Raw genomic sequence first — 21043 nt, 5'->3', positions numbered from 1 at the left:
GATCAGTGCCTTTACAAGAGTCACAACTGAGAGCCTGCCTCCCCTCTGCTCTTGCCATGTAAGGACACAATGAGAAGTTCACAGTCTGTAGCCCAGAAGGAGATCTCACCAGAACCCAAGTGTGCTGCACCAATCTCAGACTTCTAGCCTCCAGAACTGTGAGAAAATAAATGTCTGTGTTTTATAAGCCACCTGGTCTCTGGTATTTGCGAGCGCAGCTCAAATAGACTAAGACATTCATCTTCCTTTATACTTCATTTCCACAGTCAGTGCGTGAGAGTCAGCTCCGTCCCCAAGTGCCCATCAGGACGCTAGGCTATAGCATCTATTTTCTTACCAATAACAAAGATCCTCCTGTTCCACTGTGAGCAAAACTAACCTGAACCTCATCTCCCCTCAGGTAAGAATTCCCCGCAGCAAGAATTTTCCCTTCTTTTCCTTTCCCTTGGGCAATGCTGACTTGCAATGTAGCAATTTCTCCATCTGCAAGTGGGGAAGAAAGAACTCCTCCCCTTGCAGCTCATCCCAGCACCTATCCCAGAAGGGTGGGGAGCAGCTCCTCTCCTGCAGGTGGTCCCCGGAGGCAGCTTAATCTGTAGCAGGCCTTTTCTCCAAGAAATCCACCGGCATTTCTCATCTTGCAGCAGCTTTGGGCTGCAAGAAATGACTCGTCATTTCTCACAGACATCTTGTTTCCTAAAGCAGAAACACCCCAGAGCAACCCGCAGATTGTGTATCAATAGAGAAAGGCAGAAACCCTTTTGGCCCACAACTTTAATCAATTTCTGTCCCTCCATGGTGCCCTGGGACCAGCGCAAATGCTGTTGAAAGAGATCTCAGACCCCCTGATTGCTCCGGTGAGACAGGCCAGGATTTCAGGAAACAATAAACAACAAGAAAGAGATAAAAAGTTAATGAATGCCCCCTTAAGGATAAAAGTTCACAAAACTGCAAAGAAGGGGAGAAAAGATGCAGGCAGGTTGTCATGGAGCATCACCGATGACCAAAACCCTGGGTCAGACCAACACACAGCACAGCCACTGAAAAAGAAGGAGAAAGAAGTAAGTTCAGGGGTCCTCTGGGAGCTGGTGTGATTGCACCAGAGATGTTCTCCAGCCTCACATGGGTGTGACTTGCTCTAGCTCCTTCCCCAGGAAGTGCCTCACTCCATAAGAGGAAGCAAGGAAGCCTTCACTAAGTCACTGCTCCCCAGCCAGAGCCCCACGGAAATATGACTTAGGAAAAGCTTAGCCCCACAAAGCAAAGCAAAGTGAAGTCGCTCACGTGTCTGACTCTTTGCAACCCCATGGACTGTAGCCTACCAGGCTCCTCCCTCCATGGGATTCTCCAGGCAAGAGTACTGGAGTTGCCATTTCCTTCTCCAGGGGATCTTCCCAACCCAGGGATCGAACCCCAGTCTCCTGCATTCCAGGCAGACGCTTTAACCTCTGAGCCACCAGGGAAGCTCTTAGCCCCACAGGGACTTCCAAAAATTTCAGGTTCGACTCACTTGAGCCTAATGTGCTTCTAGGAAGGCCTTCCCTAGATCACTGGAAAGGGGTCAGCAACACTGCCACTCTAGAGCAGAATAGAAGTGGTTGTACCCAGACAACTAGGCAGGACCAGGAATAAGCTGGTGCTCTAGCTCTTCTGCCTGAGAGGCAGGTCAAGGGCAATGCCCCACTCCTGAATCCTCAGGACATGCCCACACCTCCATCTCCACAGGCCAGTAAAGGCCCTGCTGCATAGGCTGCAGCCTTCCACAGGGGAAGGGCATGGTGTTCTCTGCATAAGATATTATGGGCCTTGTACACAATAATTTACAGCCATTTATTTTGCATCTACTCTTGTTGCCGTTCACTCAGCTGTGTCCGACTCTTTTTGACCCCATGGATTGCAGCACGCCAGGCTTCCCTGTCCATCACCAACTCCCAGAGTTTGCTCAGATTCATATCCATTGAGTTGATGATGCCATCCAACTATCTCATCCTCTGATGCCCCCTTCTCCTCCTGTCCTCAATCTTTCCCTGCATCAGGGTCTTTTCCAGTGAGCTGGCTCTTCACATCAGGTGGCCAAAGTACTGGAACTTCAGCATCTACTCTACCTTGCTGCAATTTAATTCTTTGTTTCTGATTTCCTTCTATATGTCAATCAAAGACATTCTGCCTGAGAAGTTAGGCGCTTTAAACTGTACCCACCACCCCCAATTTCATCCAAATTAATAAGAGCTTGCATCCTTGAAATGATCTGAGATATAATTGATGACAATCATACTCCTCCCAGAAATGCCTGCCACAGAACAAGCATTGTTTCCACAAAAAAATAAGATAAGCCAGTGCAAATAAACAGCGCTTGGCAGCAACACCATCCAAGAATTTTCAAGTACCACAAGCAAGCAGTTTACCAAAACTACTTACCTCAGCCAGAGAGAGCTGGACAATGCCATTCTGGTCCTTGTCCAGAAGTCTGAACAGTTCTAGAATGCCAGAGAAGGAATGAAGTCAGATAAGGATGCTCCTGGACTTTGGAACAGCCGGAGAGCTGCCTCTGTCCACCCCCCATCCACCTGGCACCCTCCCTCCATCTCCCACACCCTCTCCAGCTCCCACCTGGCTTCAGGGACCCTGGAAGGCTAGATCTGGACCCAGTGCCCAGAGCAATGGGCTTTTGGCAGCAGATGTCCACTCGCCCAATTAGGCAAACTTTCAGTTGTGAGCAGAAAAGTTCCTTTTGCCATCTGCACACCCAGAGCTCTAGAAACTTACAATTCTTTCAACAGGGTGGAGGCTGGGGTCATGGAACAGGGGTGGTTGCCACATGTGTGAGTAATCCAGATACGAAGCTTCGCCTCTGGCTGCCTGACCTTTCCCCAAACTCCCTCCCTTAATAGGATATATTAGCATAAGCATGGGGCTTCCTCGATGGCTGGTTGGGTAAAGAATCTGCCTGTAATGCAGGAGATGAAGGTTTGATTCCTGCGTCAGGAAGATCCCCTGGAGGAGGAAATGGCAACCCACTCCAGTATTCTTGCCTGAAAAGTCCCAAGGACAGAGGAGCCTGGTGGGCTACAGTCCATGGGGTCGCAGAGTCAGACACAGCTGAGGGGCTAAGCACAGCATTACAGCATAAGCCCAAGGAGGAAGAAGACTACCCACAGCCTCCCAGAAGGAGACCCCTATTCCCTCTCTGGGAGGTGATACCTGCTCTCAATATGATTCCTATCGATGCGAACAGATACCAAAAGCCATTCAAGGACCATTGCAGGACTCGTCATTTGTTGCAGTGACTGCAAACAATAGGTGCACACAAATCTCCCAGAGAAGGCAACACCTTGGGCATGGCAGCTTCCTCAGCCCCTTCAGTTTCTGCGGCCCCTCCCCCAAGGATGCCACAATTACCTAAGCCTTTCTGGTTCTGCCTTCTGGCCCTGCCCCCTGCCCCTTCCTACACCTTGGGAGAAGTGGGATGGGTCAGGGTGGGGGTGAGGGGGCTTCCTTGGTGGATCAGATGGTAAAGAAACTGCCTGCAACGTAGGAGACCCCAGTTTGATCCCTGAGTTGAGAACCCCTGGAGAAGAAATGGGCAACCCGTTCCAGTATTTTTGCCTAGAAAATCCCATGGACAGAGGAGTATGGTGGGCTACAGTCCATGAGGTCACAAAGAGTCAGACACGACTGAGCAACTAACACTTTCACTTAAAGGAGAGCGTGACTCACTGAAGAGGGTCTCCAGGCGGATCATACAAGCAATGAAGCTGTCAAAGTCCATGGTAAGTTTGCTGCATGCATACCGCATGGCGATGGTCTGCTGGACCTGGTCACTGAGGGTGAAACCTGTGGGCAGAGGGGGGCCAGGGTCATAGATGGAATGGGGGCCTCAGTTCTATCTCCAACAGAACTCAGGGCTAACTCTGGCCTGATGCTGCCCCCTTCAAAGGATTCCAGAGGATTCTGGTCATCAAATCAGTTTCCTTTTAGAAAATCCTCAACAGGATGAACCCCACTCCCTGGTCCAAAAATAGGCCTGGAGCCCCAGCACTAACTTAGCTTTGCATCACATGGACCACAGCAAAAAAAAAAAAAAAAACAAGGAAGGTGAAGGGACTGCCTCTCCTGCCCATCCCCTTCACAGCCCAGTCCTGTGATTGCTGTCACCTTCCCAGGAACAGGCAAAGTCCTTGGAAAAAGTCTAAAGAATCCAGCAACATTCCTTGCTCCCCAGATAAGGAAGGTACTCAACACATCTTTGTTATCACACTGACATCCAACATAAGGTAATTACCACTGATGGTCATTAGCAACCACCACCATATTAAGCACATTTTCAATGAGCACATCCTGGTCTCGGGATCTTCCCTGCAGGATGTGTCCTCACCTGCCTTCTTGAGGGCTGTCCTCATCTCATGGGCATTGATAGTCCCTGAGTGATTATGATCGGTCTCCCGAAAGATCTCCTAAAGCAAGAGAAAAATTCCAGGTGAAAACAGCTGTTTTCAGCCCCTGCAGAACCATCTCCCTCCACCCCACTGCTTCCTCAAGAGGCCAGGGACACCCTCAGAGGCTTCACTGATTCCTCCCAAGAAGTCTCCAGAACAAAAATAGGAGCTTGTGCTGAGAGCCAGTGCTAGCCCTTGTGCTCTGTGAACAGTGGGACTTCCTCTGGCAGCACTGGCGCAGGGGCCTGCTTAGTCCTTCCTGGACAATGTGTCCAGGTCTGGTGTTCTCCTTGACCATGATGAAGGATCTGGTTAGACCAGTGCAGGAAACTGATCAGGAATGGGTGTCAGGAAGGGCAAGGCGCTAGAAACAGAACAGAGGAGAGTGACCAGAGCACAGAGGTTACCCAACAGGGAGAAAAGGGTTACCAGATAATTCCGGATCTTCAACCAGAGCGTCTTGAATTCCACCAGTTCCAGGGAGCCTGTCCCATTGCTCTAGGTGGGTTAAGGCCAACACGATCAAGCCCAGATTCCACATGCTTTATGGATCACATTCTCTGTGACCTTGCACAGTGAGTGTCTTAAGACCTCAGTGAACACCCATGTCTGTAGTAAGCAGGGCCCTGGGGGTCATGGTGGGAAGGATTGGTGGGAGACAAGTTCAAATAAAGATTAAAGAGTCAAACACTCACAAAGGCCCTCATTTGAGGTCAGGCACAGAGCTAGGGGCAAAGGGCAAGTGAGGAGCCTAAAGCCCTCCTACAATATCATTCATTTAGTGTCCAGCATCCTCATCACCGTGGGGTATTGAGAGGGTGGAGCTAAACAATCTGTAGTAAATTCTCTTCCAGATTTCAATGTCTGCCATTGATATTAGAGTTGATGGCAAAATGGTACCAGCAGAGTTCTCTGGAGCATGGGATTGGGATTCTTAGCCACACACGGTCTACACATATTTGTCTGGTGCTTTGAAGAGGCCCTGAGCTTCTCAATATTGATTCCCAGGGATCTTGGGACATGGTCCCAGCAGGACAGCTGGCTCAGCCAAAATGGGCCAGGGGTTCTGTGCAATCCTCTGTGTCCAGTGACTACTGACTAAGCACTGGGCTAGACCTGGGGGGTGCTTTTGAACTGTTTGTGAAGTTCGGTCTCTTTGAAACTACCCTTTTCTCAGCCATCCCAATTAGTCAATAGACACCAGTGTGTTACAACTCAGGTGTTAAAATTCTGAAACAGACCATCATTCTCACCTCCTTCAGCTAGCCAGACAAAAAGTCATGTTTGCACTCAAGACTGTAAACCTCACCCTTTAAGCAAGTCTGTGTCTTTTATCTCCACAATCTATGCTGAGTGTGGGATGCACCACAACCTTCCAATCCTCACTAATATGTCTACCAACATACCTGAGGATAGTAATCCACAAAGAGGGCTAACGCTATGGTCTAGCCAGACCTGTGTATACTTGTGTCTCATTTCAGCCTCACAAGACCACAGGAGCTACACTCTGTTATCCCATTTTCCAGGAGAAGACATGAGGTTCACAGTATTCAATAACTGTGGTGGGGCCAGAACTTGGATCTCCTGTCTGTTCCAAAGCCCTGTCTCGGAGCACCAACATATCCTCAATTCCAGATGAAGCTGCCAACTCCCAGGCCTTGTCCCAAATGCCCTGAATCAGCATCTCCAGGAGCGAGACCCAGGCAACTGGATTTTTAAAACTCCATGATTTTTCAGTGCTTATACATGCTACACTGGACTACATGCTATATGATTCTATTAACATGAAAATATCGAGAATAGGCAAATCTATAGAGATAGAAAGTGATAGTAGGGCAGAGGGTTTGGGGTTGTTGAGCAGAAAGGTGAATGACTGCAAATATGCGTGCAGAGTTCCTTTTAGGGGTGATAAAAAGCTCTAAAATGGATGATGGTGTTTGAACAACTCTGTGAATATACTAAAAAAACCATGAAGTTGTACCCTTTAAATGGGTACATGGGATGGTATGTGAATTATGTCTCGATATCGATAGCTCAACAGGTAAAGAATCCACCTGCAGTTCAGGAGACACAGGAGACATGGGTTCCATCCCTGAATTGGGAAGACCCCCTGGAAGAGGAAATCACTTCCCACTCCAGTATTCTTGCCTGAAAAAAATCTCATGGACAGAGGAGCTTAGTGGGCTACAGTCCAAAGGGTTGTAGAGTCAGACGCCACTGAATGACTGAGCAAAAACACACAAAAAGCTACATAAGGTTCCATGGGGCTTCCCTTGTGGCTCAGATGGTAAAGAATCCACCTGCAATGTGGGAGACCTGGGTTCAATCCCTGGGTTGGGAAGATCCCCTGGAGAAGGAAATGGGTACCCACTCTGGTATTCTGGCCTAGAGAATTCCATGGACTGTATAGTCCCTGGGGTCGCAAAGAGTCGGACACAACTGAGCAACTTTTACCATGGGCAGTTCTGCTGTATTTTCTGGTTCAAAACCACTGCCCCCAAAGCATCTAAATGGTGAAATAGATGCTCTTGAATAATGATTGAGTCACAGTCCTCTTAGAGCCATGAAAATGCAAACACCCCTGGAAACAATGTTTGAGGGACCACAAAGTCACTCTCAAATCTAAATGAAAGTTCACAGGCAAGTGTGAGAAGAATGACTCAGAAATCAAGGAACTGTTTGCAGAAAAATGAATCAACAGTTAACAGTTCTTCATGGCCCATGGCTTCTTAAACATGGACCTCACTGAAGGACCACACCTGGCCTCATAGAAGGCCGCAGGGCTGGGCAGGCCCAGCATCTGAAATTCCAGGACCACAAGGATAGAACCATCTCTCCATGGTTGACAACCCCAGTAGAGGTCAGCACACTCAAGCCGGCTGTCCAGGCCCTCTGTGTGTGGCCACGGGGCAAGTACAACTCATTCCTCCCACCCCAGAGGTCATCATATCTCATCACAGATGAAGCCCCCAGAGCTGAAGTACATTCTCCAAAGCTCCAGTTTTCAAAGAAATCGCCTTCACCAACAGCACCATGGGACACGGTAACCTGGACCCACCCAAGATCAAGTTTCAAGGAAGGGGTGCCCTGCCCTTCCCCACTCTGCACTCAAGGTTTTCCTTCCACCTAGAATGCCCTAACCTTCTCCATTCCTCCCCAAATCTCTTTCTCATTCTTCAACATAGAACAAGTGTCAAATCAGGTCAGAGCAAACAAACAGGTTTTATCCTGTGTGATCAAATTCTCAACAATTGGTGTCAAGGCTGGGAGACAGAGACAGATGGGGATGGAGAGAGCCAGGGAGAGGAAGGAGAGGAACCGAGCCCCGTGGGAGGAATGCCCTGATAAGTGGGAGGGAGGCCACAAATGCCATTTTTGCTATCTCTGAATTACTGATAGGTATACACTACCATGTGCAAAGCAGATAGCAAGTGGGAAGCTGCTGGACAGTACAGGGAGCTCAGCATGGTGCTTGGTGATGACCTAGAGGGGTGGGATAGGGGTAAGGAGGACGTTCAAAAGGGAGGGGATATATATGTAATTATGACTGATTCATGTTATTATACAGCAGAAACCAACACAACATTGGAAAGCAATTATGCTCCAATAAAAAAAATTAAGTTCTTTTTGAAAATGAAAAAAAAAAAGTGAATCACAAAAAAAAAAAAGAGGATTTTAAACAAGTCATTTAAACATGGCACACCTCAGTTTCTTCACCTGTAAAACAGAGAGCATCTCAGGCTTACTGAGGAGCAAAAATGAGATGACATTTTTCTTTCCAGCTCAGGCAGGGTACCTGCCATATGCTCAGAAAATGCTGGTTCCCTCCTCTCTCTTTCCCCTGCCTCCATCTCAGGTGGAGGAGTTGAGAAAACCAGGATCAAAGTAAAAATAATGTGACATTTAAAGGATACATCCATCAGGCTGATCATCTCTCTGCAAGTGTTGATGTCAAATCCATCAAATTTGACGTCTGTTCCTAAATATTTAAATAGACAGGGGTGGGGCGGGGAGTCAGGATCATTTGAAGGCATGGGAAATAATCGCGCTGGTAGCAGGCCACCAAAGACACCAGCCAGAGTACAGAGCCGAACGTGAGCTCCACATAAACGAGCGAGCTTGGTGGCGGGCTCCTGGGAAGAGGCCCCCTGGAGTCGCAGAGGTGGATGCTGGCCTTGGGGTTCAGTGTCAGAATCTCAGCTTTGCTACTCACAAGCCACGGACTTCAGCAAGCTAATATCTCTGAGCTGTGCTTTTCTGCTCCATCAATAAGAACAACAATAATACTCGCCCCCAAAGCTAACTGGTGATAAAATTAGATAATGTAAGTAAAGTTCTTAGCATGGTGCTTGGTCTATGACAAGTTCTTAATAAATCAGCTAACTTTTTATTGGCCAGGTATTGTTCGCAGCACTCTATTTTATTTAGTCTCTACGTCAAGTCCAGCTCTTTTGAGACCCCTTGGGCTGCAGCCCAAGTAGCTCAGCAGAAAAGAATCTGCCTGCAGTGCAAGAGTCTCAGGAGATATGGGTTTGATACCTGGATTGGAAAGATGGAAAGAGGGCATGATAACACACTCCAGTAGTCCTGCCTGGAGAATGCCATGGACGGAGGAGCCTGTGTCCATAGGATCACAAAGAGTCAGACACGACTGAAGTGACTTAGCACGCATGCATGGACTGCAGCCCTCCAGGCTCCACCGTCCATGGAACTTCCCAGCCAAGAATACTGGAGTGGCTTGCCCTTCCCTTCTCCAGGAGATCCTCCCAACCCAGGGATCAAAGCTGCGTCTCCTGCGTTGGCAGGTGGATTCTTTACAACTGAGCCACCAGAGAAGCCCTCTAAGAACTGTGCCCCATGTGGTAAATACCTTCATACCCACTTTATAGATAAGGAAACAGAGGCCCAGAGAGATTAAATAATTTGCTCAAGATCACAGAACCCAGGCAGAGCTGGGATCTAAACGCAGGCTATCTGGCGCCATAGCCCAAGCTTTTAACCACAACACACAGCCTCTCAAACAGTAACTGTTAATGTTACTGCTAAATTGCAGGCATCTCTGGGATCTACAGCCATCCCTGGCTCCATGCTCAACTTGCTCACACCTGAAAGCCAAGGCAGGAAGACACCAAAGACCCTGCAGCCCTCTCCACTTCCCTGGGCTCTTTCTCTGCCAGGCAGGAGGAATAGCTGGAGCAGAGGGTGGGGAAGGCCTCCAAGCCTGGGCTCTCAACCTTGGGGAGGCGCTCAGCCCCAGGGTGGGCTCACATCTGGCCTTGCCCCTGTGCCCTTCACGCTCAGACCCTTTTCGGCTGCCATGGGTGAACATACCCATCGTTCAACCAGCCTAAAGCCTTAACCTGGCCCATCCCCGGGCTGGGCAAGAAACCAGCTCCATGGATCTGCAGTTCATAGGGGAGGAACATGCTTTTCCTCAGCCTGGGTGCAGTTTGATCCTCTGCCAGCCCTCAGGGCTTTAGCTAAAGTCTGAAGACGGAGAACTGTTATGATCAAGGACAGGCAGAATCCTCCCCTCCACACGCCTTCCCCAGAGGGGCACTACAGAACAGGATTTTCAAGCTGCATAGCTTCCACAGTACCAAGTTATTAATTTTGTGGGAGAATTTCATTTACATCACTCTCAGCCCAATTTCTTTCCTGCCAGGACTCAGGACTCTTTGCTGTAGGGCCAACTGGCCCCAGCATCAGCCCCGCTCTCACCCTGCCCACCACCCCTCTGCTCCAGCCTCTCCCACCTGCCAGACGCTCTCTTGGTGCAGATGGAATCAGGGCCCTGGTCCCCATCTGCAGTGCCCCTGGCCCAGTGCCCACCCCCACCCTCACTGGCTCCCAACATCTCTCTTAGGCTCCCAGAGTTCCTGAAAAGCCCCCAGGAAGAACTTACGTCTGGAAAACACTTCATTCAGAGCTGTTCTGAGTTCACTGGCCCTGATCTCAGAATCCTAGAAAGAGGAACCCGAATGCAAAGCATGTCAGACCTTAATGAGTGTTTCAAGACACAAAATGAACGTAGATTCAGACACCAGGTCCACTGACCCTATGATTTTTAAAAGGCTATGATAGCTTAAAAAAAAAAATTGAATTCACAGCTTCTCTGGGGTCCCCATAGCCCAGTGAGAAGTGTATATTAATGGTGTGAGCAGGGTACACTCATAGCAGAAGGCTGCACACAGGGTCTACTGCCTTTCTCAGACTTGCCCAACCCGAGACTAAGACAGGGCAAGAAGCAATAAAGGAGCTAGTGTTGAGAGCCACGTGCCTAGGGTGGGGCATCCTCAAAACCTCACAACAGCACTGTCCTCGTGTTAGGGTGAAGGAAGCTCTGACTTTGTAAACTGCTGAGCACCATATGGGCTTCCCTGGTGACCCAGTCAGTAAAGAATTTGCCTACAATGCAGGAGACCCAGGTTCAATCCCTGGGGCAGGAAGATCCCCTGGAGAAGGCAACTCATTCCAGTATTCTTGCCTGGGAAATCCCATGGACAGAGGAGCCTGGAGGGCTATAGTCAATGGGGTCGCAAGAGTTGAACATGACTTAGCGACCAAACCACCACCAAACGCCATATACCTTTACCATGTAATTGCCATCTGCCTGCAATGTAATTGCTGGAGTTCACAGTCGCCAGTGGCAGAACTGGCATTCGAAACCTAAGTCTGTCTCACCCCAAAGCACTCGCTATCCCCACTGCATCTGTGGGAGCTGCTATTTCACATAAAGCCCACCTCATCCCGGAAGTAGAGATTTTGGGGACTAGGGTTCTTCACCTGCACGGGGCGGAGGATAAACACTGAGCCTCAGGATTACTGGTCCCTTAACAACCAGCTGGAGGACAGACCTCAGGCAGGATGCCGAATGAAGCTCAGAGACAGTGAGGCTTAGAGAAGGGGCCCCAGAATAAAATCTGGGTTCCAGTCATACCTCCCACGCTTATTCGCCATGGGACCTTAGCCAAGTCACTTCCCCTGGTGAGGTGTGGTCTTAACACTTGTCTGCACAGGGCCCAATTTCTCCCCTCTTCCACCAGCCAGGCCCAAGCTGCTCGACTAGAAATAAGCGAGGTGGGAGCTGTGAGCTTGCCTGTGAGTGCAGCTGGCCTCATTCAGGCACAAAATGGTCAGTCTCAATAATAAGACCAGGGGACATCCTGAAAAGCCTCCAGGCCAAGAATGGGCTGTTGAGACCTTGATTGTCCTTCACAAGGCCTCATGCCCCAGCCAGCTCCTTAACCTCTCTGGGCCCAACCCTGCACCAGGAGAACAGCGACAGTGACTGATACTGCCCCAGCAGGCAAGAGAGAAAAGATAAGGTACATGAAGAACTACACAAATAGGAGCTTTCATTTTGTTATCAGTCTTGATGTTCCAAATAAAATATGGTCCCTTGGAAGCTAAGGCAACAAGGTTTTGTTAGCAAAAACATTGGTCTAAGTGTCTATCTAAAACATAAATTGCCTCAATTTTGCAAAGCCTTCTTTAATGGCTATATAAAGGAATTGTGTTCCCAGGTTTTATTTTCTGCAAGGGATTTTAATGTATTTTCTTCTACTCCGTCCTTAAGTCTATAAAGTGGCTCAGAGCTTTCCAAGGGTGGAGAGCATTGTTTTTCTCCTTCTGTTACAGAATGAATGTTTGCATCCTCCAAAATTTGTATGTTGAAATCCAACCCCCAATAGTAAAGTATAGGAGGAGGGACCTTTGGGAGGTGATTAGGTCATGAGGGTGGAGCCCTCATGAGTGGAATTAGTGCCTTTACAAAAGGGACCCCAGATGGATTCCTAATCCTCTTTCTGCCACATGAGACAGTGAGACATGAGTCCGCAAGTTAGAAGACAGCCCTCCCCAGAATCTGACCAGGCCAACACCCTGATCTCAGACTGCTAGCCTCCAGAACTGTGAGAAATAAATTTCTGTTGTTCAAATGCTTTCCAGTCTGTGGTACCTTGTTATAGCAGTCCAAGATGATGGACGCCTTTCCAGGCCCTCCGGCAAACCTATTATCCTTCAAAGAGCAGTGCATTCGCTGTATTTATGGGGCCAGTTGTGACACTTGGAGTCCTGAGTCTGCTCTGACTTACAGCCCCTCAGGACCAGAATCACAACAAGCCAAGTCAGCAGGATGGGGCAGGAAGGAGCAGTGGGCACACCAGCTCCACAAGCCCCCGAGCGGTGCTGGCACCTGGGCCAAGCTTGAATTCCACAAGCCCAGCTCCGCCGGTGTCCCTGGGGGCAGGTGAGGCAGCAGGACATGAAGCACTTAGCCCAGGCCTGGTTGACTGAGCTGCCGGCCACCTGGGCTGGGCGATTCCTCTCATCTCTGAAGGATATAGGGAAGTTTTGCCTCTTGGTTTTCTAGTCAGGGCTCTGATCCGCCAGGGTCAGTTTACACACAGAAAGGCTTTTGGCAGGACCTGGAGATTCAAATTTTCTACTTTCTCAAAATGCAAGACGACACAGCAAGAAAACTGGCCGCAGTCAGCCCCACAGTCCTCTCGCCAGCAGTGCAGGAAAGACCTCAGGCTTCAGACAGGAAGAGGCAACAGACAGACCTGGGAGGCCTGCGACCTGTGGCCCCTGCTACTCAAGGAGATGCAAAGGACAAAAGAGTCAGGTGACCTGACCTTTCTCGAACACTCTCCTGCCCGTGTGGGAGCTCGTGCTCGCCCTCCACTCACCTTCCCGGCAAACTTCTCAAACAGGCTCCTCAGCTGGCCATCTTCTTGCTCCACCTCGCTGGGTCGTGGCTAAAAGGCGGGGCAGTTACAAAGTTAAGATGGGACTCACTGAGAAAAATGAAAGATGAAGATTTAAAATTCATCCCTGCATCATTTACTACGTCTGTCGCGAGCCTGTTGTGTGCTGGGCACTAGGTGGGGACGGGGGGGGGGACACTAGGTGGGGATGGCGGGGGTGGGGCATGGTGATAAACAGGAGGGGTCCAGGGTCCTGGCCCCAGGAGCTTCCCATCCAGCCAGGCTCAGGGGCCGAGGGGATTCCTAGGCAATCAATAAGAAGCCCCAAATGACTGCTACAGGTCAGTGTCAGAGCTTGGTGTTTTAAAGGTGGCATACCTCATGTGGGTTTCCAACTACCACATCCCCAATTTCCCTGAAACACAGAGAAAGGAAATAGCAAACATGGGTAAGTATTAACAAAACGTAGAGCTAACGGCTAGGTTCTTTCAGGAAGTCTGTGGCCCAGCTGAGGGACCAGCTTCCCAACAGAAGACCTGGTTCATACTATCACTAAACTGCATAAACTGAACCAGGATCCCTCCCTTCATGCCTCCAACTCCCACCCCACCCTGAGTTTTCACCAGAGACAAGAGCTGCCAAGTTCAGTGGGCCCTTCATGGAATCCAGAATGTTCACCCTGGAGGACTACTCTTCTGAGAAATTCTCTCCCCACCTTTCCCAGTTACTAATCTCATCTTCCCAGCTATGTGAATCCCTGCTGAAATGGTATCTGGGAATGAGTCACCAAGCCCACAACCCACGAGTCCATGCATACATGTACATGGTATGTGGTGCAATGTGTGTGTGTGTGTGTGTGTGTGTGGTATGGGGGGTGATACTACGTGTTAAGTGTGTGTATGTGGTGTTTGTGTGTGGTTTTATGTGTGTAGGTAGTATGTGTGTGGTGTCTATGTGTGTGATACATGTGATGTATGTATGTACAGAAAGTGTATCAGGTGTGTGTACGGTGTGTTTGTGGTGTATGTGTAGTATATATATGTAAGGGATATGGCACCTGCATGTATGTATGGCATGTGTGTATATGTGCACAGTGTGTATGCAGTGTGTGTGGTATATCTGTAATGTGTTGGTAGGAAGGTGCACAGTATATGGGGTATGTGTGGTGTGTGTCGTGTGTGTGTATGTAGTGTGTGTGTGTGGTGTGTGTGGTGTGTGTGTGGTGTGTGTGTATGTTATGTGTGTGGTGTGTGTGTGTGTGGTGTGTGTGTGTGGTGTGTGTATGTGTGTGGTGTGTGTGTGTGTGGTACGGGCAGCTATACTATGTGTTAAGTGTGTGTATGTGGTGTTTGTGTGCGTGTGGTTTTATGTGTATATGCAGTATGTGTGTGGTGTATAGGTGTGTGGTATATGTGATGTACGTATGTCCAGAAAGTATATATCAGGGGTGTGTATGGCGTGTTTGCGTGGCATATACATGTAAGGGACATGCAGTCCGCCTGTATGTATGGTGTGTGTATATGCGCATGGTGTGTGTAGCGTGTGCGGTATGTCTGTAATGTGTTGGTATGCGGGTGCACAGTATATGGGATGTGTGTGGTGTGTGTGTGTATGTGATGTCGGTGTGCATGGTACATGCAGCGTGTGCGTGAGTGTGTGATGTGTGTATGTGGCGTATGAGTGTGTGGTGTGTAAGATAAGTATAAGAGAAGAGGCAGTGTTCTCAACCAGCTCCTCCTCTATGTGGCGCCCATCCCCACTGGGAGGAAAATGCTCTCACCCAGCTGTTACTGATGCCCTCTCTTGATCTTTTTAGAAGGAAAAACTCTCCCCCTCCTACAGACCAACGTGGAGGGGCAGGAGGGGGTCTCCCTAATGAAGAACCCTTGCAGGGGCGACAGATTTCCTCCGGGGGCCGGGGGTGGGTCCCACACACCGACAGCGCCCTGCCCCCTCGCGGGGCCAGGTCCCTCTGCGGCCCCTGCCACCAGCCCGCAGCGGAAGCACACGCACAGGGCCTTGGCCTTCTTCTCCGAGAACACCCTCAGGCAGAAGTCGCCGTCCTGGAAGGGCTCGAAGGTGGCCGGCACCACCACGTACTCCCCGGGGGGCAGCCGCACGCGCGCCGAGACTTCGCGCAGGTTGACGTAGGTGCTGGAGCGGGCGGCGGGCGGGCGGCCCAGGAAGAAGTCCCGGCCCAGGTGCGCGTCCGTGTGACTCTCCAGCTGCGCAGAGCAACATCGGGGTCAGTGTCTGCCCACATCCTGGAAGATGAGGGCCGCGGAGCTGGGCTCTATTGCGTTGATTTTGGGCTCGCTGATCTTTAACCCTGGGCTGAGAATCCTGGGTGTTCATTGGAAGGACCAATGTTGAAGCTGAAATTCCAATACTTTGGCCACCTGATGCGAAGAGCTGACTCATTTGAAAAGACCCTGATGCTGGGAAAGATTGAGGGCAGGAGGAGACGCGGATGACAGAGGATGAGATGGTTGGATGGCATCACCGACTCAATGCAGATGAGTTTGAGTAAACTCTGGGAGTTGGTGATGGACAGGGAGGCCTGGCGTGCTGCGGTTCACTCTTTGCGGGGTCTCAGAGTCGGACACGACTGAGCGACTGAACTGACTGACTGAGAATCCATAGCCCTTGGACTCTGCAAACTCACCCTGTGTTCAGCAGCAGGTGCATTCCGAACACCTTCTGGGTGCCCAGCCCCCGGTCGAGGTACTGACCTTGACTACACAACCTCGGCCAGATCCCTTGCCCTCTTCCCAGCTAAATAAAGGTTGGTCAACAGGGTCTCCATTGTGTGCTTGGCTTCTCCTTGGATATTTGTCCTTGTGAATCACCCCTCATTGAATCCAACAGACTCTTTCTCTGCATCTATACCTGGGGAGTGGCTCTGAGCTACCCAGTACAGGCCTGTGGCTTAAATCCCAATTCTCAAGCATCAGCAGCCAGAAGGGCCTGTTCATCTTTATCTGGCTGGAGAAATTGCCCTGCCAGGTAACCAGGGCATTAGGCTGGACGGTCAGGGAGGCAGACAGAGGAGGCGGCCACAGCCAGACCTCCCTTGGTGCCTTGGCTCTCATCTGAGGGAAAAGATGCCCCCATGACCCACTTGTTTGTTGGAGGGAGGTGGAGGCTAGGAGTGATGACACCAGCTAATTAGTGGCTGCAAAACATAGGTGCCCATGTTATTATTGCTGTAATTAAGCCTCCCCTTAGCACTGTATTTTATGATCAGTCTTCATCAAGATACCTGTGGCAGAGGGCAGGTGCTGGTAAGCTACAAGGGCAGTGACTTCTGTGTGACCCGGAGCTGGATTGCCTACCCCAGAGTCACAGTGTCCACTCATGGTCACCAGACCCTCTTCAGATCCCAGGTCTGCTGAAGAGGGGAAGAAGGCAGGGCCAACCAGCCCCCACTGCCCTGGTCAGGACCCCACAGGACCCACCAGCGAGCGCCTGATGACCTGGGTGCAAGGGCAGCCACAGCCTTGGGATCCCTCCCTGACAATTTTTATACTCTGGGGGCATGCCAGCAAGGTCTTGGCCAAGTCTAAGCATTACTGGGCTAAATGTCATTCTTGCTGTCCCTGATGACAGCAATTAGCAGGGGGAGGTACCAGTAACGTAGAAGTGGGGGTGGAGGTTGTGTTGGGAGAAAGGCAAATCGAGTTCTAGTAGGAACCGAGGACTGGGACAGATTACAGAAGCCTCATTCGAGAGGCCAGAGTGAGAGATGGAGAACACAGAGGAAGGAGCTGGCACCCCTCCGTCTTACTGAAGACTCCACACACACGTGCTCCAGGCCCCCGGCTCTCGCACCTCCCTGTGGCCTGGCCCAGCCACCAGTGTGTGGGCCCAGGACCAGCATGAGCAGCCCTGGGGGACTCGCTGGAAATGCAAGTTCTTGAACCCCACACCAGACCTCCAGACTCAGAGATTCTGGGGTGAGGGGCAGCGGGCTAATGCTTTCACAAACCCCCAGGGGCTTTGAGCAGTGGTTTTGAACCACTGACCAAAGATTCCACAGCACTTGGGGATCACGGGATCCACAGAGGCACAAAGAGGGCACAGGGAAACTCTGCAGGTAGAGGCTCCACTGGGCATGCAGAGGCCCCTCTCCCAGGAACCGGCCAGTTCTGATGGGAATCGCCACCCATCAGACTTAACACAAGTCTGAGTTTAACTACTTTTGAGTGGTGACAAGGACTTGCCTTGAATCATCCATACCCCCTTTTCTGTCGCCGCCATAACCAATAATATACATTTGGGAGTCAACGGGCAGGGTAGATCAGTGGTCAGCACGTTTGGAACAAGGCATGGGCTGGAGCCTGTGAACTTGGGCTTCACTGGCACATGCTACCAGGTGGCCGAGGTTGAGAACCCAGGGGGTAGGGGTAAGCACAGCAGGGCAAACGTACTTCTACGTAACTAGAATAACAGACTCTGGCTGGGGGAACTCCAGACAGAAGCATTTCCTAACCTCAGCTGCACATTGGAATCACCACAGAGGTTCTGCTACAATTGCTCGGGGCATGAGATGTCTAAGAGTTCCCTGGTGTCCCCAGCGCGCAGCTGAGGGGAGGCCTGCCGGGTTGGGGTGAGCTGGGGCCTGACTGGATACCAGCTGTGTGGACAAGGCACTCTTATAAGTGTGCTCTACCAGCCCCTGCCCATGAGGCCACTGGCATTGCTGGCTGAGGTCTGGGACGGCAGCAGGAAACCCCAGAGGTAAGTAAGACCTTGATGATGTTTCTCTCAAACCCAGCTATAAATCACTGAAGAGCACGGGAACAGCCAGGAGCCAAAAGGATAAAACTGGTGCTTCCTTTTCTTATCAGACATGAGGGCATTTATTCCTGTTAGCTAGATAAACAGGAGCCTGAGTGAGCTACAGTCATCTTGTTTGGATCAGAGCACCAGGCACACAGGGGGCAAGGGTTACCACTGTGCCCTTCTTGGCGGGTGGGTCCCAAATATCTTTACCAGGTCTCAAGGTTACCAGCTCACCAGATCCTGTAGAGTTGGTTTGTGGGAGAGCCAGCTTCCATCAGAGGAAGCTGATGTCGCCAGGTGCCCATCTGTAGAGGCTGCCCAGCTCTTCCTTACCAAAGAGGGGACATCTCCATCAGCATGAACATACCTCTTTGGGTATCTACAGGAAAGGAGAAAAGAACAGGTCACCCATGGGTGCCTCGCCCTTCCCCTTGTGGTGTTTCGTCCCTCCCCACATCTAGCGCAGACTGTGCAGTCCTGGGCCACTGGGAGGAGGCCTGTGCTAAAGTGAGAGACTCATCAGCATTTCTGAACCTGGAAAGTCATTGGTGAAGAGCAAGACCGTCTGTAGACTAGTGAGCCCTGGAAATCTGAAAGAAAGGGAAAAAAAGAGCTCTACTTAATTTTCTTGTTGTGTAATCTACCAGGATCCCAAATGTTTTAAGAGTAATAGCCTTGGGGTTTACATGAGAACTAACATCTTACAGGCCTACAGACCTGGCTCCAGATCAAGGACTTGTCCAGAAGAGGGTGTGGCTCAAGTCAAGACATAATTTAATCACCATTCACTACAGGGATTGGTCCAGGAAGAGGCACGTGACCCAAGTCGAGTCCATCAGAAACTTCTCCATGATTTTCAAATTGGAGCTAAGGGAAGAGGGTTCTTCTTTTATGTGGATGACATTGGGGAGATTGTGCAGAAAGTGAGTCCGAGAGGATGGTATTGACACCAGAGGGCAGATGTGGAGAGAAAGGGTCCTGAGAGCAGGCAACTCCCGTCCCAAGCATTCCTGTCGTTCTCTGGGTTTGCTTACATGAGCTGGTAGATTCCTTTTCACTAGTCTGTGTGTGTGCTTAATCACTCAGCCGTGACCAACTCTTTCCAACCCCATAGACTGTAGCCCACCAGGCTCCTCTGTCCATAGGGATTCTCCAGGCAAGAATATTGCCATGCCCTCCTCCAGAGGATCTTCCCAACCCAGACTTCAAACCCAGGCCTCCTGAATTGCGGGTGGATTCTTTATCATCTGAGCCACCAGGGAAGCCCAAGAATACTGGAGTGGGTAGCCTATCCCTCCTCCAGGGGATCTTCCCAACCCAGGGGTCAAACCCAGGTCTCCCGCATTGCAGGTGGTTTCTTTACCAGCTGAGCCACCAGAGGAGCCCCTAGTCTAGCTGGGTCTGTTATTTGCAGCTGGAAACTGTGATGCCCACAGGAGATCTCGGATGCAGAGTGGGAGGCCCCACATGCCCAGATAGAGAAGAAGGTTCAACCCCCAACTTTGCCCCTGCCACACAGGCTGTTTAGACCAGAAGAACAGGAAGGGCATTGTTTGTGGCTTAGGTCTGTGGGCAACTGCCAACACTGAAGGGAAAAAAGGAAATCTAGATCAGCTGGCATCCTTGCTCTGGAGCCCCCGTTTATAACTGGCAGCAGAGGTGGAAAAGTCTGGGGCCACAGTCACTGCTCTGACTTTGCGTCTAAAGCTGAGATCCCCCATGCAGGGGCCCTGGCTGTCCAGGAGAGCAGAGGTCCTCGGGGGACTGCCGCCTGGTACCTGTCTAACCACCTTCACCACCCGCTCAGCAGAGACACCCTTAACCACCTCAGAGGTCTTTCCATTTAACCTGCCCACCACCTCGGGCAATATGCTCTGAAACCACAGCCAAGAGTCCCTGGACAGGAACTGAGCCATCCAGCCAGCCAGGCAGCATCCAGGCAGAAGACAAGGCCAGCCTCGCCCAGTGATGAATGGAAAGGGACATTCACCTTTGAAATGTAGGATCCTGAATGCAAATGACAGGCCTGCCTGGCAGGAGCCTGTTGTCACCATAGGAAGATAACAGGGGAGAAAATGGAGGCCAGACAAGCAGGGCTCTTTAGCCTTCGGGGCTTTCTGGCTGCTTCTCAATCAGTGTCAAGTTCCCAACCTCAAGCCAGACTCCAGTTTACAGACAGTTAAAGCCAGAAAGGGAAGCGGGGAAGGGGTTGCTTCCCAGGTGGCGCTAGCAGTAAAGAACCCACTTGCCAATGCAGGAGACATAAGAGACGCAGGTTCAATTCCTGCATCGGGAAGATTGCCTAGAGAAGGAAATGGTAACCCACTCCAGTCTTCTTGCCTGGAGAATCCCACGGACAGAGGAGCCCAGTGGGCTACAGTCCATGGGGTGGCAAAGAGTTGGACACGACTCAGCGGCTAATACTTTCAAAGCCAGAGGAGGCAGTTCCAAGGGTCAGAGAATAGTACCCCCTACAAGCCCTGCACTCCTTCTGTCCAACACCAGGTTCTTTGAACAAGCCCAGACACTGCCTCCACCCTCAGACATCCCTATAGCGCTGCACATGCCCTCATCCTAACCCTGAAGTTTGTGTTCACAGATGTCATGCTCTAGATTAGAAGCCTCTGGCTATAAGCAGGTCCACGGATCACATACATGGCGTTATTTTAAAAGCAGCTATAAACTGATGTCTGAAAAACTGACATGCTGTATATATTATTTATGAGAGCAAATGCCATGCCCACAAAGCTATTTCCGTGTGTTAGCTCATGTTCCAAAGAAAGAAAGCTTTTCTGATCCTGTTATAGAAGGTAGAGCCTGTGGATGAAAGCTGGTGGCTACAGTCCCTATTGCAGCCCACCCTTCGGCCATACCTGCCTACTGCTCGCTCTCCAAAACTGTCGCTTTCTCTCCTGCTGTCAAGAAGCACACGCTGTCCCCTGTGGCTGGAAAGTTCTCCCTCATTCATCTTTGAAATCCAGCTCACTTTTTGATGCCCTGATCAAAGTCTTCTCCATGAAGCTATCCCTCTCTGAGGAGGCCTCAGCCCACAGGGTAGGTCCTTATCACAGCAGATCTGACCACCCTGCAGTTATGGTGTGTGTGTGTGTG

At 50.6% G+C, this 21043-nt stretch overlaps 1 protein-coding gene across 1 annotated transcript in view; it reads right to left on the bottom strand.

Annotated features, from left to right (window-relative positions):
• Positions 1 to 762: 762 nt before the first annotated feature.
• The window catches only part of CAPN8 (calpain 8), a 70630-nt gene continuing 50349 nt past the window's right edge, over positions 763 to 21043 (bottom strand). The window contains exons 11-21 of the mRNA XM_040263704.1: positions 18300 to 18311; positions 15161 to 15372; positions 13526 to 13562; positions 13130 to 13198; positions 10342 to 10399; positions 8351 to 8415; positions 4866 to 4934; positions 4376 to 4454; positions 3718 to 3834; positions 2419 to 2477; positions 763 to 1040 (exon numbers count right to left, since the gene is read on the bottom strand). Coding sequence (XP_040119638.1) covers positions 1017 to 1040; positions 2419 to 2477; positions 3718 to 3834; positions 4376 to 4454; positions 4866 to 4934; positions 8351 to 8415; positions 10342 to 10399; positions 13130 to 13198; positions 13526 to 13562; positions 15161 to 15372; positions 18300 to 18311 — 801 coding nt within the window. The 3' untranslated portion in view covers positions 763 to 1016. The remainder of the gene's footprint in view (positions 1041 to 2418; positions 2478 to 3717; positions 3835 to 4375; positions 4455 to 4865; positions 4935 to 8350; positions 8416 to 10341; positions 10400 to 13129; positions 13199 to 13525; positions 13563 to 15160; positions 15373 to 18299; positions 18312 to 21043) is intronic.

The sequence above is a fragment of the Oryx dammah genome, unplaced genomic scaffold (genome assembly GCF_014754425.2).
Source record: "Oryx dammah isolate SB20612 unplaced genomic scaffold, SCBI_Odam_1.1 HiC_scaffold_21, whole genome shotgun sequence".
In the NCBI taxonomy this organism is placed as follows: Eukaryota; Metazoa; Chordata; class Mammalia; order Artiodactyla; family Bovidae; genus Oryx; species Oryx dammah.
Note: the sequence above shows the minus strand (reverse complement) of the source record. Positions and strands in the feature narration are given on the sequence as shown.